The following is a 20,589-nucleotide window of genomic DNA, read 5'->3' on the forward strand; positions in this document are numbered from 1 at the left end:
TCCCAGACAGTTCCATGCCATGGTTCCATTTGTTAGGTAGGAGTCGCCACCTGCTGATAGCGGGCGCTAACACAATTTCCCAAAACAGAGAAAATGGCCGGTCAAGATGATCCTGTGCAGAGGGAGATCCACCAAGACTGGGCAAATCGAGAATACATTGAGGTTATCACGAGCAGTATCAAGAAAATAGCAGATTTTCTAAATTCCTTTGGTAAGTAGCTAAGTAGATGGAAGATGACTAGGCTGCGCAGCCGCATCAAAAAGGCTGTCAATGCGAAGCCCTAACCTACTTCAAGGACCGCTGGGCCTGAGCCTTCTTGGCTAACGGTAGCTAGTTTCCATCTAAAACAGAAAGACATGGATAAAGTAATATCAGCTAAAGGACTCTTACTATTATGGAACGTTATAACACGGGCTTAAGATTTATACTTCGACCAATCGATGAAATATTGTAGTTAGCAAGCCAACTAGTTAACTTAACTAATTAACTAGCTAGCTATCTTCTGATGGCTAAGAGCCAATTTATGCTTGATCTGCTGTATGGATGGTGTGACGCAATTGCGGTTCCACCGAAAGGCACCGTATTGACATGATTGGTTGACTGTGGGTAGGGGCGGGAGGTCCTGTATAAACACAAACTAACGACTAGTTACCGGAGTGTAACTCCAGTTCTATGAGTGGAGCGGAGCCCCATAGGGGAGCTCTGCTCCTATTGGTTTACCCTCTGCCCTAGGGCAGAACAGCCTGAAGCAAAATTATGCACACACCTACAGCCAATGGGAGTACAGGTGTCCCTATATAAGGAACCCCGTTCCCTCAATCTGCCTCCCGAGATATTATCTTCAGCGAGACTAGAGAGGGTCGGTAGGGCCTTAAGTCCTATGGGGCTCCGCTCCACTCATAGAACTGGAGTTACACTCCGGTAACTAGTCGTTCTATATCGTGGAGCTCCGCCCCATAGGGGAGCTCTGCTCCTATTGGTTTAAGGCGGAGCGAAACGCTCCAAAATGTACCCCCTGCCGAACCTAACACATCCCATTCAAAAATGAGAATAGGTCAAGCCCAGCAATGGCTGCAACCAATTTCCGCAATACTGCGACTAAAAGACCCACCCGGGCGTCACAATATACCGCGTCATCGGTTATAGATCCGCCCCATCTAGCTCAATGGCAATGCCAATGGCTAGTGGGCAGATCATCAGAATAGACGCCGTGCTAATCTGTACCAGCAGATAGCCGTGCCTCAATATTCTGTGACAACACTATCGTCCACTAATGGAATGACATCAGTCACTCTACATTAAGTGTCCAACAGACCGCCCTACTCACTCAATGGAACCCAGAGATTAGTAGGCAGGAACAAAATATATAAGTCATACTATCTAAATCAGATAGATGACCTCACATTCTGTCAGTTCAATACATGTCTCTATGTACTGACCCTGAGTCAAGAGACATGCTACAGATAGCTTTTTCATCCGAAGCGGACCTGATAGAGACCTGTCTATCGTCCTGCTTCTCTTTCCTCTAGCTCAAGATTCTCCTTCAGCTATGCTGAGTGCAATCGAGCTTGAAAGTTAAAAAGCCTATTCTTGACATAACACGTTTTCCTAACCAAGGCGGACCTGATTGGAACCTGTCCAAGGTCCTGCTCTGTCCTCTCCTTTTAGCTCAAAATCGCCTTTCAGCTCTACTGAATGCCGACCGAGCTAAAGGGTTGGAAAAAACGTGCCATAATATGTCTCTTCTAATAAAAACGGATTTATGAACATGGTCACAATCCTGCTTTCTTTCTCTGTTTCTTTCTCAAGATCTCCCTTCAGCCACGCTGAGTACAGATCGAGCCAAAGAGTTAGAAGACATATCCAACAGATAGAAACGGATAAAAGGAGACGGTGTCGACCAAGACGCCCGCTCTACAAATATCCACTACCTCTGTACCTCTGAAGAGGGCAGTAGAAGCTGCTACTCCACGAGTGGAGTGCGCTTTAATACCCTGAGGCGGTTGTTGCCCCGCCGCCTCGTACGCCGTCTCAATTCCTTCACAAAGCCAATGAGACAATCGCTGTTTTGAAAGTGGTCTACCTAATGCAGCCGCACCGTGACACACAAACAGCTGAGGCGATGACCTAACCGCTGCTGTGCGCTCAATGTAGCACGCCAAAGCGCGTACTGGGCACAGACAATGAAGCCTTTCCTCACTCCTCTCCCCATGGGGAGGGGGATGAAAAGCCCACCATTCCACGATCTGTGATCTATATGCACTGTTAATAACCTTCGGCACAAATGCCGGATTAGGACGTAACACCGCTCTGCTCAGATCGCCATTGATGGCAAGGCAGTCGGGTCTCGTCGACAGTGCACACAAATCACTGACCCGCTTAGCGGTAGTCAAGGCGAGCAACAGCGCCGTCTTGATAGACAGCATCTTGAGGGGTATTTGACTCAATGGCTCGAACGGCGACTTACATAGCGCTTCGAGAACCAAGTCCAAATCCCACTTGGGCAGCGTAGCTCTAGGCCTCGGCCTAAGCCGTCGCGTTCCCAATAAGAAACGTTTCACTAATGGGTGACTGAACACGTTTTTCCCGTTAAACCCTTCATGACCAGCTGAAATTGCCGCTGCAAACACTCGAATGGTGGAGGGCGATTTCTGCTTATCAAACATAAACTGCAGGAATGAGAGCACACTCTCTACCTGACAGCTCATGGGGTCCACGTCCTGTGTGTCACACCATTGTGAGAAAACATTCCATCTGCTGGTATACACCTTAGAAGTGGAACTGGCTCTTGCGCCCTGTATGGTTCTGATCACTGCATCAGATAACCCACGGCGCCTCAACCTGTCCCATTCAGGAACCAAGCCCTCAGTGGTTGGCCGATTATGGGCCACTGCCCTATCGAGCCTCCCGCCTGGGTCAACGCGTCTCGTCGATGTGGAATTGGCCATGGTGGCGCAATCAACATCTGACTCATCTCCGCAAACCACGGAGCCCCCGGGCGATCGGGCGCTATCAGTATCACTGACAGCTCCTCTGACCTCACCCTGGCTAGCAGTGGGAGAATGCAAGACAGCGGAGGGAATGCATACAGGAGAACTTTCGGCCACGGGTAGTGCGCAAATGCGTCTCTTCCCAATGGCGGTTCGTCCTGGTTTCTCAGAGAGAACCATAGGGGACACTGCGCGTTCACACGTGACGCGGAACAGGTCCACCTCGGCTCTCCCGAATTGTTCCCGGAACTCGTAGAACAATGTCCGGGTGCAGACACCACTCGTCGTCTCGAGGACCCCCTCTTGACATGAGGTCTGCCCCTACGTTCAAGTAGCCCGGAATGTGCGCTGCTCTCAACGAGCGAAGGTGCTTGTGAGCCCACAGCCACAATTCCATTGCCGCCCAATGGAGAGCAGGAGACCTGACTCCTCCCTGGCGGTTTATGTGAGCCACTGTGGTCCGGTTGTCTGACCAGACCAACACATCGCGACCCCCGAAGGGTAGACGCGAAGTGGGTCAAAACCAGTCGAACCTTTTCCAACTCTAGGAGGTTGATGTGACGACCTGATTGAGGCCATGCACCTCCTATCGCTTGAGACTGACATGTCCCTCCCCATCCAGTCAGAGAGGCATCTGTAAACACTGGAATGTGGAATGACACCTTGCCCATCGGGACTCCGTGCGTGAGAACGCACGGGTTCCTCCAATAGTCCAGGTCTGCTCTTAGCGAGAGAGGAACCACCACCAACCGATGACGTTGACGCACTGGGTCTAGTCTTAGTTGGGCGAACCACCGCTGTGTTCTGCGCATGTGCAGAGGCCCCAGCGGGACCACAGAGTGGGCTGCCGACATGAGACCCAAAAGTGACATGATCGATAGCGCCGTTACTGTGTGATTCGGACGACACCTCCTCAGGGCTAGTAACAATGCTGCCCTTCGAGGGTCCGAAATTCGAGCCCTCATCATTACAGTGTCTAGCTGTAGTCCCAGGTAGACAATCTGATGACTGGGCCAGGGTGCGCTCTTTTTCCAATTCACAGCGAACCCCAGACGCGTGAGATGAATCACCGTCTGTGTCGTGTGAGTGAACGCCAGCTCTGCTGACGGGGCGAGAACCAGCCGGTCGTCTAGGTAGGCTAATATCCTTATCCCCTGACGACGCAGTGGTCCCAATGCCGCCTCACACATTTGGAAAAAGTTCGAGGTGCCAGGGCGTACCCAAACGGCATCCTCGTGAACTCGTACGCCACCCCTTGAAATGCGAACCGCAGAAACTTTCTGTGGCGTGATTGTATCGGCACATGAAGGTACGCGTCCTTTAGGTCTATGCTTGTACAAAAGTCTCCCTTCTGGACACATTCCAGTAGACGTTTTGTCGTCAGCATTCGGAAGGACCGTTTGGTTATGCTCGTTGAGAATGCGTAAATCCAAAATCGGCCTCACTCCCCCCGTCCTTTTGGGCACTAGGAAATAGGGCGAATACAGCCCTTTGTTCCTTTGCTCTCGGGGAACTACTGTGACCGCCTCCTTCGCCAAAAAGTTCCGTAATCTCTGACATCAGAGCGGCTACTTTGTCTGGCGTTTTCATCACGTTTCCACCACTCCCTGAACGGGGGTGGGGTCCGATGGAATTGGAGGGCATAACCCTTCTGCAACGTCTGATCTAGCCAGCGTGAGAGGGTACAGCTTTGTTGCCACTGCCAGCGATGCAGAGAAAGCGGGCGCGCACAAAGCTGTGGTGCATCCAGTAGGAAGGACCTGTATTCCTCTATGGCCCTCGCCGCTGCTATTCCCCAGCACTGAGTTGGTGGAATAGCCCAAGGCGGGCCCCCCTCGAAAGGGAGAGGAAACATCAGCTCGTTCTGGGTGAATCGGGGGCCTTGATACGTTAGTTACGACCGTAACTCCAGTAATCCGGCCCTCCGTGAACGCAGCACGGTTCTGAACTGCACTGACTGAGGCATTGGCCTGAGACAGAGCGTTCTCCCCGAAAGCAATTGCGTCATCACGTCATTGTCTGACTGAGACTGCTGCTTGCCATGAGACCCATTCATTGCAGTACTCAACAGAGTCTGAAAGATGTGATCACTGACTGGTACCACACGGTGGAGCCACAATGCCTCCTCACTGGTCTTATGCGGCTGTTCAACGACACACTCAATGTGTGGTGAGCTGCGCTCAGAGCCATGGGCATTGATACGTTCAGAATATACCGGAGGCATCCATACCTTGGCTACCTTAGTAGCCCTGGTATTCCCGCTCTCCGTGAACGTCGCACGGGTCTGATCTGCACTAACTGAGGCATTAGCCTGCAGTAAGGCGTCACTCCCGGCTAGCGGCTGCGCCTTCATGTCACATTGGGACAGAGGCAACTGCCTACTATGTGAGACCTTTACTACAGAGCTCCTAGGAGTCTGTAGTAAGAGATCTTTACTAGGTGAGCTAAGGCTGCGCCTTGCTACCTTTACCCCTTTCCTCTCCTGAGCACGCTCAGCTACACACTCTAAGTGGGTTGGGCTGCGCTCAAGATGGTGAGGGAGAAACATAGAACGTGAAGTGTTCCGAACCTTATGGAATAAATGTCCTTCTTTGACAATGTCAATGAGAACAATCTCTTTATTCACACAATGTACAACACAGCCCTCCACGCCCTGAACAGTGGGGTGGGGGGAACAGTAGGCCCTTCTGCGAAACTCGCCGGGCCGTTCTCCGTCCTCTCCCCTCGCCTCGTCAGAGGTGCTTGCGCTTCTGGGAGGCCTTCTGGTGCTGCCAAGCTGGTCTCGTGACAACCTCTCTAGCTGGCGGGACCGTCGCTGCCACCGTCGCTGCTGGAGGGGCCGAGCTCGCTCTCCTGCTGTCTGTGGTGTGCGTCTGTCGCCTGGCCCGACGCCTCACTGTAGCTCTGTTGGGGCGTTGGAGATGGACGGTTTAGCTGGGGCTTTGCTGGACCTCATTGCCAGCGGCAAATGCTTGGCCAGGTGCCTCCTCTCCTCGTCCAGCCTGGCGATTCGTTCCGTCGCATCCTTCACTGCGAGGCCAAAAAGGCCCTCGCTGGAGACGGGGGCGTTGAGTAGAGACGCTCTGTCGGTCTCTTTCATGGCCGTCATCGAAAGCCAGAGGTGTCGTTCTGTGACCACGGAGGTGGCCATGGTCCTTCCCGCGCATATGGCAACCGCCTGCGTCAGGTGTAGAATGGCTCCAGATATTCTGGAGGCCTCCTCCACTTCCTCACTGGTCATCTCCGACCTGTCCGTTGTGAGACGGGACAGGGAGGCCGCGAGGAGGGCGATATTGTTTGCCGCTGCTACGCTCTGGGCTCCCAGCGTAAAGGATTTCTCAGCCAACTGGGCTGTGAACCTATCTCTTTGTGCTGGCAGAGTGGCCTTCTTGGAGGCTGCCCAGGGACTCGACCCCGGCACTAGGAACGCCGCCATGGCGCCCTCGAGCCTGGGGATTCCCTTAGCCGCCCACTCATAGCCGCTCACTCTGGTGAAGGGGATATACGCTCTGGCCGGCGAACGCGCCGCCAGAGGTGCCCCCCACGAACCCTCGACATACTTGCCGAGAGAGGGCAAGGCTGGAGCCATTGGCTCAGCTGCCCTCCTCGGCTTGGAGTAAGGGCCGCCCTCCATCAGGTCCACCTCCATAGGAAGGGGAACTGGGGGCAGCGCAACCTCGAGTCGTGTGGCAGCCTTCTCAATGAGCCCGGGAAAGTCCGAGCGCAGAGAGGCTACCGCGACGGACAGGGCTTCTGACCTAGCAGAGCCCATGTCGTCATCGCACAAGGATCCTTCTAACCTCGCGCTTTCAGAATGAAAGGGGGTTTTGAAGGTAGGCGCCAGAAGTCTGGATTGTCCCACTGGGATATCCGCCTCGGCGCCTTCCTTGTCATCCTCCGACACCGCACTGTCCTCTGACGCCTCTGAAGCAGAGAGGAGTGAGGACATTACATCATCCAGAGGGACGCCTTCATAAAGAACGCCCGACGCTGCTGCCTCTCCTTTATAGTAAGGAGGGCGCAGGAGGCGCAATTAGGAGGGTTGTCGAGACTATCCTCGGCGTGCTGCGGTCCCAAACACACGAAGCAGAGGTCGTGGGGGTCCGAGGTAGCCATGGTGGAACACCCGACACAGGGCCCTTAAAAGGGCCTTTGGGGGTGGGAAAATCCCAGGTGTGCTCATGGCGAAAGACGTTGACGGCTGGCAGTCAACGGCGAAATTCTTTCTAGAGTCTTCGTATGGCTTCTTCAGTTCTAGTCCAGTCGCTGAAGATAAAGGGAGGCAGATTGAGGGAACGGGGTTCCTTATATAGGGACACCTGTACTCCCATTGGCTGTAGGTGTGTGCATAATTTTGCTTCAGGCTGTTCTGCCCTAGGGCAGAGGGTAAACCAATAGGAGCAGAGCTCCCCTATGGGGCGGAGCTCCACGATATAGAACTTCCTTGACAGCTTTCTGAAACGCAAGAAGAATGAATGCCCTGACTTCTGCCGAGTCAACGTCAACGTAAATGCTGCACTGCCTTTTAATGCCTTGATCACACCCATAGCAGCACCTTTTAATGCCTTGATCACACCCATAGAGAGAGGAATTGCATTTTGGTACACCAGAAGTACATTCATTTCCAATGTAACTTTGCGTTTGCCTTACAGCATTGCAGAGGCAGTTGCAGTGCATACAAGTTGGAGTTATTGAACATATGCGTCAAACTGTATGAAAAAAATAATAATGTATTCACTAACTGTAAGTCGCTCTGGATAAGAGCGTCTGCTAAATGACGAAAATGTAAATGTGTAGACTGCTTGACAGAAATGGTAGCAGAAGGTGAATGTTGAACTTTTTTGCACAGGTATCCAGATGATGCTGTGTACCATTTTGCGCAATGAGGCTGTATGTGTGATCGAAGCGTTAAGCTTTGAACACACCGACTGCATCATTGCGCAAAATAGTAGGCAGCATCAACTAGATATGTGTGCAACAAAAGTTCAACATTCATCTTCTGCTACCATTTCTGTCAACCCGTTTTCGCATACAGTTTAACGCACACATTAGATACATCCAACTTATGCACCACACAGAACGCAGTTTCCATTGAAAATGAATGTACTTCTGGTGTACCAAAACCAAATAATGCAGTCGGTGTGTTCGAGGCGTAAGGGGTCTACAGACAGTATGCAAGCAGGGCCAACGGAGCAATGCCGTTTTTTGTCACAAAGGGGCAGTTCCTTGTAATACGCTCCGTCATTTGACAACGTTTTCACCTACCTGGAAATTAAGACCAGACGTATCATTCCTTGCGAAGACTGAGGGGCACTATTGAGTGTGTTTTGCAACGGAAGTCCCGCCCTTGTGTCTACATCACATATTTTCCGGTATCCTTCTGGTATAAACACAGAAGAGATGGGCATTCTACTACTTGCAAGCTTCCTTTTTTGTGCTTTTTATTTCGAGATTATTGAGAATGTCTTTCCTCATCAATGTTTCGCATAGGTTGGATAAGAGACGTGTGTTCTCCATCGTCCCATCTTGTAGTGTTCAGTGGACGAACTTGCCATTTTTCTCAGTCTTTATTTCTTCTCCTCCCCCTGAGTAGTAACAGCAGTTCAATCTCTAGCTATTGCAATTCGAAAAGAGACATGTTTGCTTCTGTGGCTAAAAAGTAGTGTCATAAAGCATATAACACCATACTAGCCTGACATGTAGCTAGCATTTGTAAATAATAACACCAGACCCGAAAGCTCAAACATCGTTGCTAGCTGGTCTAAAGAGGGGCCTCTTCCCGTCTTGCTTGGTAAGCTACTCTGGCTCCCCAAGCCCCCTAGTGGATATACACTACACAAGGTGAACTTCCTCTCTGGGTGGAACACAACGAAGAGTCCGCTGCCCCAATAAAAATGACTCCACCCACGTGCACGAACACTTGTAGCCACCTTAACGTTACTCGTAACTTAGTTAGCTTTTTGATGGGATATTTCACCCAAACGGCAGTGGACTGGACTCGATGCACGTATTTGTTTCTTGGTAAATACATGTAGAAGTAGCTAGTTGTAGTAGAAGTAAACATTTAACATATGATGAAGTGGGTCCACTGATTTAATTTAGGTGTATTATTTTTTTAAACAGTTAGTTAGCTAACTTAAACGTGTAAAGTGTGAACCACTTGCTTTATAGGAGGGGCGTAGCTAGCTTTTATTTACTTTGGTAGCTACCTACAGTGCCTCCTTCAGAAAGTATTCACACCCCTTTACTTTTTCCACATTTTGTTGTTACAAAGTGAGATTACAGTTTATATTTTTTGTCAACGATATACACAAAATACGCTCATTTCAAAGTGGAAGAACAATTCTAACATTTTGTATTATTCATGGGAATAAAACACTAATATTTTGATTAGATTAGTATTCAACCCCCTGAGTCAATACATGTTAGAATCACCTTTGGCAGCGATTACAGCTGAGTCTTTCTGGGTAAGTCTCTTAAGAGCTTTGCACACCTGGATTGTACAATATTTGCACATTATTCTTTTTTAAATTCTTCAAGCTCTGTCAAGTTGAAGGTTGCTATCACAGCCATTTTCAAGTCTTGCCATTGATTTTCAAGCAGATTTAAATCAAAACTGTGACTCGGCCACTCAGGAACATTCAATGTCGTCTTAGTAAGTAACTCCAGTGTATGTTTGGCCTTGCGTTTTAGGTTATTGTCCTGCTGAAAGATAGATTTGTCTCCCAGTGTCTGTACGAAAGCAGATTGAACCAAGTTTTCCTCTAGGACTTTGCCTGTGCTTAGCTCTATTCATTTTCTTTTTATCTTAAAATACTCCCTAGTCCTTGCCAATGACAACCATACCCATAACATGATCCAACCACTACCATGAAAATATGAAGAGTGGTACTCAGTGATGTGTTGGATTTGACCCAAACATAATGCTTTGTATTCAGGACAAAAAGTTCATTTCTTTGCCACATTTTTTTTGCAGTATTACTTTAGTGCCTTATTACATTTACATTTACATTTTAGTCATTTAGCAGACGCTCTTATCCAGAGCGACTTACAGTTAGTGCATACATTATTTTATCGAACCCACAACCCTGGCGTTGCAAACGCCATGCTCTACCAACTGAGCTACATCCCCTGCCGGCCAAATCCCTCCCCTACCCTGGACGACGCTGGGCCAATTGTGCGCCGCCCCATGGGTCTCCCGGTCGCGGCCGGCTACGACAGAGCCTGGATTCGAACCAGGATCTCTAGTGGCACAGCTAGCACTGCGAACAGGATGCATTTTTTGAATATTTTTATTCTGTACAGACTTCCTTCTTTTCACTCTGTCATTTAGGTTAGTATTGTGGAGTAACTACAATGTTGTTGGTCCATCCTCAGTTTTCTCCTATCTCAGCCATTTAACTTTGTAATGGGTTTAAAATCACCATTGGCCTCATGGTGAAATCCCTGAGCGTTTTCCTTCCTCTTCAGCAACTGAGTTAGGAAGGACGTCTGTATCTTTGTAGTGACTGGGTGTATTGATACATCATCCAAAGTGTAATTAATAACTTCACCATACTCAAAGGGATATTCAATGTCTGCTTTTTTATTTATTCCTATCTACCAATAGTTGCCCTTCTTTGCAAGTAATTGGAAAACCTCCCTGGTCTTTATAGTTGCATCTGTGCTTGAAATTCACTGCTCGACTGAGGGACCTTACATATAATTGTATGTGTGGGGTACAGAGATGGGGTAGTCATTAAAATAATCATGTTAAACACCATTATTGCACACAGAGTCCATGCAACTTATTATCTGACTTGTTAAGCACATTTTTACTCCTGAAGTTTAGGCTTGCCATAACAAAGGTGTTGAATACTTACTGACTCAAGACATTTCAGCTTGTAATTTTTTATTGATTTGTAAAACTGTCTGAAAACACCAATTCTACGTTGACATTATGGGGTATTGTGTGTAGATCAGTGACACAATCTACATTTAATCCATAAAATTCAGGCTGTAACCCAACAAAATGTGGAAAAAGTATAGGGGTGTGAATACTTTCTGAAGGCACTGTACCTATTGCAGTATTGAACTGTGCAATAGTTGTTAGCCTAACCTATGATATTGATGGGATTTGTTTAAATAAACCATATTCTTCCCCCTTCGAAAGTTATAGTTTGATATGTTATAAATAACTTTGATCATAAAGGAAAATATTTGCACCTTACTGTATATTTGCGCCACTCCTGAGTGGCGCAGTGGTCTAAGGCACTGCATCGCAGTGCTAACTGTGCCACTAGATCCTGGTTCGAATCCAGGCTCTGTCGCAGCCGGCCGCGACCGGGAGACTCATGGGCGGCGCACAATTGGGGGATGTAGCTCAGTTGATAGAGCATGGCGTTTGCAACGCCAGGGTTGTGGGTTCGATTCCCACGGGGGGCCAATATAAAAAAATATGTATTCACTAACTGTAAGTCGCTCTGGATAAGAGCGTCTGCTAAATGACTAAAATGTAAAATGTAAATGTATTTACTTTGCTTTAGATATGTCCTGCCGATCTCGTTTGGCCACCCTAAATGAAAAGCTGACAGCGTTAGAGAGGAGAATTGAGTACATTGAAGCAAGGGTAAGTGACATAGAATTGTCACTAATTCTAGGGTGTAAATAAATGTAATGTTTGCACTCCCTAAACAGTACTGGAGGTCATCATACTGTGTTCTCGAAACTTCTCTCTCTGTTTAGGTCACAAAAGGAGAGACCTTGACCTAAACCAAGATGGTATGCTGGACTTGGTGCTGCAGTTTGGCTGAGGATTGAATACAACATTTGTGATCATTTCCATATTTGTCATTTTTATAAGTATGTCTTTTTTTTTTTTTTTTTTTACAGTTTTGTATTTGTTCTGTGGGACCACAAAAAAAAAAATTTTTCATACTGTGTGTATTTTACGACCATAGCTACTGGAAGGAAGTGCCAAAATTCATATTCAGCTCTTTTACTGTGGTCATTATGCTTACCCATCTCTTTCACTTGTGCTTGTAATAATTGTTTTACTTTAGTGTTAACATGTAATAAACTGTTTAAAGGTAAGTTATCCATGTGTTTTTTGGAGAGGGGCTTGGAAGGGTGTTTGGCTCGAAGGAAGCATGCATAAATGCCAGGGTGAAGGTGTTACTGGAATATAATATAGGCTATGTGTGGTGTCAAGACCAGCTTGTATTTGCTCATAGTGAGTCCATACACACATCTGCCAATATAGCCTCTGATTGCTGCCCTCAGCCATACATCTGTGTTCTGCTCTCCATGCCAAAAGAACGGATCAACAAACCTCTCTAATGGTCAAAATTAGTTTACTTTCTACTGAGCACATTACATGATGTAAATACAAACATGAATTGTGTTATCAGCTAGTAATTTTGCCCTCGTAGAACTTAACAGCTAGAGGTCCGTGTATGGAGGTAATTATTAAGAATGGAAATATTTGTTTCTTTCTTTTCATATACTAACTGTCCACCAGACTACAGAAACTATAGCAATGGAACTGAAGTAACGGAATAACAATACCTATAACATTAGCAATGGGAATATGGCATGAGAGATAGAAAAAGTCATTGGCTGCTTAGATTTCATTTTTATTTTTTCCTTTAAAAACCCCAAAAACAATAAAGAAGTGGAACTCTTAAAAAGAGTGGAACCCTCACTCTCCTAATATAAAGTTGAACCCTCTCCACCCCATCCCCTCCCTTTTTTCTCTTCTCTCACCTTTCCCTAAAAAAAGTATCTCCTTTCTCTTCTCCTGAAATGTAAAAAATAGTGTATGTGGATGGATGTTAGACCTACCCCCTATGCACCTGTGGAGATGTTGGGATAGGCGCAATATTAGATAATGGCTGATACAACCCTAACCCTTGTTTGATTGGTTAGTGTGTAGTCTAGATGTGTTTTATCTGCTGTGTTTAGTGTGGTGTTTTGTATGTTAGGGTGTGTGTGTGTGTGTTATCTCCCACTGATGTTTTTTTTTTTTTCTTGTATCTGGGTTTTTGTGCTTTTTCTCTTCGGCCTCCTGTTCTGTGAGACACACCACAAATACAATAGGATTTTGAGAAAGAGTTTTCTTTGTCAGAGGCCATATTGTCGAATGGAAATGTTAAATGTACCATAGATGATCATAGAAAACAATCTTTATTTTGATAGTATTCTGGAATAATCATTGTCTACAGTATGGGCTGGTTTCCCGGACTCAGATTACACCTTGTCCTGGACAAAAAAAAGCATGCTCAATATAAATTAAATATAAAATAGTTTATTTGTCCAGGACTAGGCTTAAGACAGGAGAGGAAGTGGGTGAGATGGAATATACAGTATTTAGCTTAGGTACAAGCACGCTAGGGGGTGTGGGGAGGGGCTAGGGGTAGGCACGCCCAGGGGTCCTCAGCTGCAGTCCAGGATCAGCAACACGTCCAAGTAGGCTTGGGCCAGGCACGTCCCGGGAGTTATTAGACGTAGAAAAGGACAAAAGAAGGGGGTTAGTGGGAGCATGCTTAGGTACAGTGCATTCGGAAAGTATTCAGACCCCTTGACGCTTTCTACATTTTGTTACGTTAAAGCCTTATTCTAAAATGGATTAAATAATTCCCTCCCCCTCAATCTACACACAATAGCCCATAATGACAAAGTGAAAACAGGTTTTTAGAAATCTTTGCAAATGTATTAAAAATAAAAAACAAATACCTTATTTAGTATTCAGACCCTTTGCTATGAGACTCGAAATTGAGCTCAGGTGCATCCTGTTTCCATTGATCATCCTTGAGATGTTTCTACAACTTGATTGGAGCAGTGGCGGCTCCTGAAAAAATTCTCAGGGGGGGCAATTTTTCTGTGGATTTAGGTGACCTACACACATTTAAAAAAAGATATGTCCAGCAACAACATGAAGACAGGGGCAGCATATAAGTCAATACCAGAAGCATTTATTGACTGATCTCAAAAGTATTGGCTTACAAAAGCAAAATAAGTTATCACAGTAAAAATAATCAAGGGTGTTCTTTCACATTCCTCAACACTGCATAAACAATATGCATTTCCATAAAACACCTCATCTAATTGTGCCACAAAGTTGACAAGTCCAAGAAAAATACCAGGGTTGGTGGAGCCCTCAGTTTCATCTTTGCCTCGCAAAGCTAACTCAAACACTCCGCAAAACTTCACACATTGGATTAGCCGGCTGAGGATGTGGCGGTTCTTGCTAACCTCATCGTTGTGGCGGCGGACAGCTAGCCTGTATCCCTCATCCAGTTGAGTGGCAATGTTCACTCTCCCCAAAGCAGACAATCTCAAACAGCTATCCATGTGGGTCTTTGACAGCTCATGTTTCTTAATATTTTCTGAAAGATGGTGCATGTCCGTTACACCAGTCGCTGTCCAAGCGGTGCTGTCTGCCGTGCCGCCTTCAGGGTGAAAGAGTAAGCAGGGGTAGCAGAAGACTGCATTAGCTACATCGCAGCCTGCTAGCCAGGTTTTTCGTTCGTACCAATTTTTGGAAAATCCTCGGGTGTAGGACTTTCCCCCTTTTAGTAGAAACCTGTTGAATTATTAAATTTGGTCTGGGAGGTCCTAATTGTTTCGTTGCCAATTTATCTTGATTTGTTCGCCGACAAAAAGGAACTTCTTTCAAAGAGACAATCGAGTTGCACTGAACGCTAGCCATCTTGACAGTAGTACGTGAATTGATTGACGCTGCTACCCGCTCTTTTCTTAGTTACGTTCATGGTTATGTTACGTATGACAAAAGCGCGTAAGTGCAAGCCCTCCCGGAACCCATAGAGATTGTATTGAAAGCTCTGATATTTGAAAAAAAAAGATTTTACATGAGAGTCTATGAGAGACTTCTGGGGCGATTTTCAACCTGACTGAAATCGCCCCAAAAGGGGCGGGGCCATTTGAAGCACGACTTTAGCCTGATTGGACATTTAGTGGCAGATCAGACGTCTAGATTAGAACACTGATAACTACTGTTGCATTGATATAATTGATTAGAAAAAAAATCCCTTCCTTTTCCCGTTTGGCAGTGCGTCGCCCATATCGCCCTAATGAACACACCGCCCCTGGATTGGAGTCCACCTGTGGTAAATTCAATTGATTGGACATGATTTGGAAAGGCACACACACCTGTCTATTTAAGGTCCCAGAATTGACAGTGCATGTCAGAGCAAAAACCAAGCCATGAGGTTGAAGGAATTGTCCGTTGAGCTCCGAGACTGGATTGTGTCAAGGCACAGATCTGGGGATGGGTACCAAAAAATGTCTGCAGCATTGAAGGTCCCCAAGAACACAGTGGCCTCCATCATTCTTAAATGGAAGAAGTTTGGAACCACCAAGACTCCTCCTACAGCTGACCACCCGGCCAAACTGACCAATCGGGGGAGAAGGGCCTTGGTCAGGGAGGTGACCAAGAACTCGATGGTCACTCTGACAGAGCCCCAGAGTTCCTCTGTGGAGATGGGAGAACCTTCCAGACGGACAACCATCTCTGCAGCACTCCACCAATCAGGCCTTTATAGTAGAGTGGCCAGACGGAAGCCACTCCTCAGTAAAAGGCACATGACAGCCCACTTGGAGTTTGCCAAAAGGCACCTAAAAGACTCTCAGATCATGAGAAACAAGATTCTCTGGTCTGATGAAACCAAAATTGAACTCTTTGGCCTGAATGCCAAGCGTCACGTCTGGAGGAAACCTGGCACCATCCCTATGTTGAAGCATGGTGGTGGCAGCATCATGCTGTTGGGATGTTTTTCAGTGGCAGGGACTGGGAGACTAGTCAGGATTGAGGTAAAGATGAACAGAGCAAAGTACAGAGAGATCCTTGATGAAAACCTGCTCCAGAGCGCTCAGGACCTCAGACTGGGGCAAAGGTTCACCTTCCAACAGCACAACGACTCTAAGCACACAGCCAAGACAATGCAGGAGTGGCTTCGGGACAAGTCTCTGAATGTCCTTGAGTGGGCCAGCCAGAGCCCGAACTTGAACCTGATCGAACATCTCTGGAGAGGCCTGAAAATAAAGCAGGAAGTACAAGTGACTCGCTCAATACAGAAGTGGTCAGATGACGCAGATGCTAAGCTACAGGAATGACTTCTATGCTCGCTTCGAGGCAAGCAACACTGAAGCATGCATGAGAGCATCAGCTGTTCTGGATGACTGTGTGATCACGCTCTCCATAGCCGATGTGAGTAAGACCTTTAAACAGGTCAACATTCATAAGGCCGCAGGGCCAGACGGATTACTAGTATGTGTACTCCGAGCATGGCCTGACCAACTGGCAAGTGTCTTCACTGACATTTTCAACCTGCCCCTGACTGAGTCTGTAATACCATAGTCCCTGTGCCCAAGAACACTAAGGTAACCTGCCTAAATGACTACCGACCTGTAGCACTCACGTCTGTAGCCATGAAAGGCTGGTTAAGGGCTTGTAAGTAAGCATTTCACTGTAAGATGTAGACCTGTTGTATTCAGCACGTGACAAATAAAATGTGATTTGATTTGAAAATAGCTGTGCAGCGACGCTCCCCATCCAACCTGACAGAGCTTGAGAGGATCTGCAGAGAAGAATGGGAGAAACTCAAGGCTGTAATCGCTGCCAAAAGTGCTTCAACAAAGTACAGAGTAAAGGGTTTGAATACTTATGTAAATGTGATATTTCAGTTTTATATTTTAATAATTTTCTACACATTTCTAAAAACCTGTTTTCGATTAGTCATTATGGGGTACTGTGTGAAGAGGGGGGAAAAAACAATTTAATCCATTTTAGAATAAGGCTGTAACGTAACAAAATGTGGGAAAAGTAAAGGGGTCTGAATACTTTCCGAATGCACTGTACATCAGATAAGACAAGCTGACAATGGCCCCTAGGCAAATAAAAACGATTGCAGCATAAACACTGGAGACTGGGACAGGGGGATCGAAAGACAATGTGGCCCCGTCAAAAGCCACCAGAGTGCAACAAGCCAGGGACTCAGCCATCGTAATAGTCGTGGTATGGAATCCCAGTTGAGAGTGGGAATTAGGGAACTAGCGTCCTGTCCAGGGGGTATAGGCCACTTGTACATCAAGCTGCCTTACGTGACAGAAACAGGAGATAGGCTTATGCCCATATAGGCCGTTCATGCTCAAACAAGGATTATTTGTCCAAGGCTTAGCTACGTAACGTTACTTACTTGAATTTACAAGACTGAAACCAAGTCTGATTCTCTCACATAAAAGAGGAGCTCTGTAGGAGAAAGCCCTGTAGCCATCTGTTTTCATAGATATTGGGGGAACAAGGAGTCCTGCATCTTGTGGTTCTCTTCTGTTGTCCCTTTCGAACACATACCCTTTTCAACCTCTCACCTTCTCTCATCTCTCCCTTCCTGACAGACATCCCCTCCTCCCAATATCAGTAAATCATAATCACCTTTATTGTGCATTGTTGTAAACATCAACGTTAGCTAACTTACCATTTGTGTTTCCCTCTTCTTATCACTCGCATGTTTATCCTTGCCCTGATGGCAGGCATAGGGTTCCATCATAGGGAACATATTTGAGTTCCCAATGCAAGTTTTTTTCACAATGCGAGATCTGAGAAGTTAAACAAATGACACAAGTTAGAATAGCAGTTCTCTATAGCTAGCTTGACGGATAATCTAAAATCGATTAATAACACACACGTAGGCCGTCATTGTAAATAAGAATTTGTTCTTAACCGACTTGCCTAGTTAAATAAAAATAAAAAATGTCTACTTAGCTGTCTCCCAGAAGAAAAGTGCTAAAAATAGCCCACGTTAACATATGTAGCTTAAGAAACAAGGTTCACAAAATCAATAATTTGCTAGTAACAGAAGACATTCATATTCTGACTATCTCTGAAACTCACTTAGATAATACCTTTGATGATACAGGTTATAACATTTACAGAAAATATAGAAATGCCAATGGTGGAGGTGTTGCTGTTTATATTCAGAACCACATTCCTGTGAAGATTAGAGAATCTCATGTTAAATACTGTTGAAGTAATATGGCTACATATCTGCCTCACCTAAAGCCAATTCTGGTGGGAAGCTACTATAGACCAAGTGGGAACAGTCAGTATCTGGATAACATGTGTGAAATGCTTGATAATGTATTTGATATCAATAGAGAGGTATACTATCTGGGTGATTTAAATATTGACTGGCTTTCATCAGGCTGCCCACTCAAGAGAAAGCTTCAAACTGTAACCAGTGCCTGCAACCTGGTTCAGGTTATCAGTCAACCTACCAGGGTGGTTACAAACAGTACAGGAATTAAATCATCAACATGTATTGATCATATCTTTACTAATGCTGCAGAGATTTGTTTGAAAGCAGTATCCAAATCCATTGGATGTAGTGATCACAATATAGTAGCCATATCTAGGAAAACCAAAGTTCCAAAGGCTGGGCCTAATATTGTGTATAAGAGGTCATACAATAAGTTTTGTAGTGATTCCTATGTTGTTGATGTAAATAATAAATGTTGGTCCGTGGTGTGTAATGAGGAGCAAACAAACACTGCACTTGACACATTTATGAAATTGCTTATTCCAGTTACTAATAAGCATGCACCCATTAAGAAAATGACTAAAAACTGTTAAATCCCTGTGGATTGATAAGGAATTGAAAAATGGTATGGTTGAGAGGGATGAGGCAAAAGGAATGGCAAATAAGTCTGGCTGCACAACCGATTGGCAAACGTATTGTAAATTGAGAAATCATGTGACTAAACTGAATAAAATAAGAAGAAACAACACTATGAAACAAGGATAAATGACATAAAGAATGATAGTAAAAAGCTTTGGAGCACCTTAAATTACATTTTGGGAAAAAGGGCAAACTCAGCTCCATCAATCATTGAATCAGATGGCTCATTCATCACAAAACCAACTGATATTGCCAACTACTTTAATCATTTTTTCATTGGCAAGATTAGCAAACTTAGGCAACAATTGCTGACACTACACATCCAAGTATATCTGACCAAATTATGAAAGACAAGCATTGTAATTTTGAATTCCGTAAAGTGAGTGTGAAGAGGTGAACAAATTATTGTTGTCTATTAACAAGCCTACTAGAATGTGTGTGCCCCCAGGCTTGGAGGGAAGCAAAAGTCATTCCGCTACCTAAGAATAGTAAAGCCCCCTTTACTGGCTCAAACAGCCGACCAATTAGCCTGTTACCTACCCTTAGTAAACTATTGGGAAAATTTGTGTTTGACCAGATACAATGCTATTTTACTGTAAACAAATTGACAACAAACGTTCAGCATGGTTATAGAGAAGGACATTCAACAAGCACAGCACTTACACAAATGACTGATGATTGGCTGAGAGAAATTGATGATAAAAGATTGTGGGGGCTGTTTTGTTAGACTTCAGTGTGGCTTTTGACATTATCGATCTTAGTCTGCTGCTGGAAAAACGTATGTGTTATGGCTTTTCACCCCCTGCTATAATGTGGATAAAGAGTTACTTGTCTAACAGAACACAGAGGGTGTTCTTTAATGGAAGCCTCTCCAACATAATCCAGGTAGAATCAGGAATTCCCCAGGGCAGCTGTCTAGGCCCCTTGCTTTTTTCCATCTTTACTAACGACATGCCACTGTTTTTGAGTAAAGCCAGTGTGTCTATGTATGCGGATGACTCAACACTATACACGTCAGCTACTACAGCAACTGAAATAACTGCAACACTTAACAAAGAGTTGCAGTTAGTTTCGGAATGGGTGGCAAGGAATAAGTTAGTCCTGAATATTTCCAAAACTAAAAGCATTGTATTTGGGTCAAATCATTCACTAAACCCTAAACCTCTACTACATCTCGTAATGAATTATGTGGAAATTGAGCAAGTTGAGGTGACTAAACTGCTTGGAGTAACCCTGGATTGTAGACTCATGGTCAAAGCATATTGATACAACAGTAGCTAAGATGGGGAGAAGTATGTCCATAACTATCAACAAGGCAGGTCCTAGAGGCCCTAGTTTTGTCACACCTAGACTACTGTTCAGTAGTGTAGTCAGGTGCCACAAAGAGGGACTTGGGAAAATTGCAGTTGGCTCAGAACAGGGCAGCACGGCTGGCCCTTAAAAGTACACGGAGAGCTGACATTAATGACATGCATGTCAGTCTCTCCTGGCTCAGAGTGGAACAGAGATTTACTTAATCACTGCTTGTTTTTGTAAGAGGTGTCGACAAGCTGAATGTACCGAGCTGTCTGTTTGGAATACTGGCACACAGATCAGACACCCATGCATACCCCACAAGACATGCCACCAGAGGTCTCTTCACTGTCCCCAAGTCCAGAACAGACTATGGGAGGCGCACAGTACTACATAGAGCCATGACTACATGGAACTCTATTCCACATCAGGTAACTGATGCAAGCAGTAGAATCAGATTTTTTTTAAACAGGTAAAAATACACCTTATGGAACAGCGGGGACTGTGAAGCAACACATACATAGACACATGCATACAAACACACGATAACATACGCACTATACACACCTACACATGGATTTTGTTTTATATATATGTGGTAGTAGAGTAGAGGCCTGAGGGCATACACTTA

The 20,589-nt window shown here is 45.7% G+C and overlaps 1 protein-coding gene across 1 annotated transcript; it reads left to right on the forward strand.

Moving 5' to 3' along the window:
* The first annotated feature begins 52 nt into the window (after nt 1-52).
* Nucleotides 53-12,063, forward strand: LOC121575224 (probable protein BRICK1). Its single transcript, XM_041888186.2, has 3 exons — nt 53-211; nt 11,517-11,599; nt 11,716-12,063. Exons 1-3 carry the CDS (start codon nt 94-96, stop codon nt 11,740-11,742), a joined length of 228 nt encoding a protein of 75 aa, XP_041744120.1. The 5' UTR covers nt 53-93; the 3' UTR covers nt 11,743-12,063.
* Nucleotides 12,064-20,589: the final 8,526 nt, after the last annotated feature.

This window comes from Coregonus clupeaformis, chromosome 10, assembly GCF_020615455.1.
Source record: "Coregonus clupeaformis isolate EN_2021a chromosome 10, ASM2061545v1, whole genome shotgun sequence".
Taxonomy (NCBI): Eukaryota; Metazoa; Chordata; class Actinopteri; order Salmoniformes; family Salmonidae; genus Coregonus; species Coregonus clupeaformis.

Excerpts from the sequence above, each read along its gene's own strand:
- LOC121575224 (XM_041888186.2), top strand. The coding sequence starts at position 94 with ATGGCCGGTCAAGATGATCCTGTGCAGAGGGAGATCCACCAAGACTGG. Across the intron at positions 212-11,516 it reads AGATTTTCTAAATTCCTTTG|ATATGTCCTGCCGATCTCGT; the intron begins GTAAGTAGCTAA and ends ACTTTGCTTTAG. Across the intron at positions 11,600-11,715 it reads TTGAGTACATTGAAGCAAGG|GTCACAAAAGGAGAGACCTT; the intron begins GTAAGTGACATA and ends CTCTCTGTTTAG.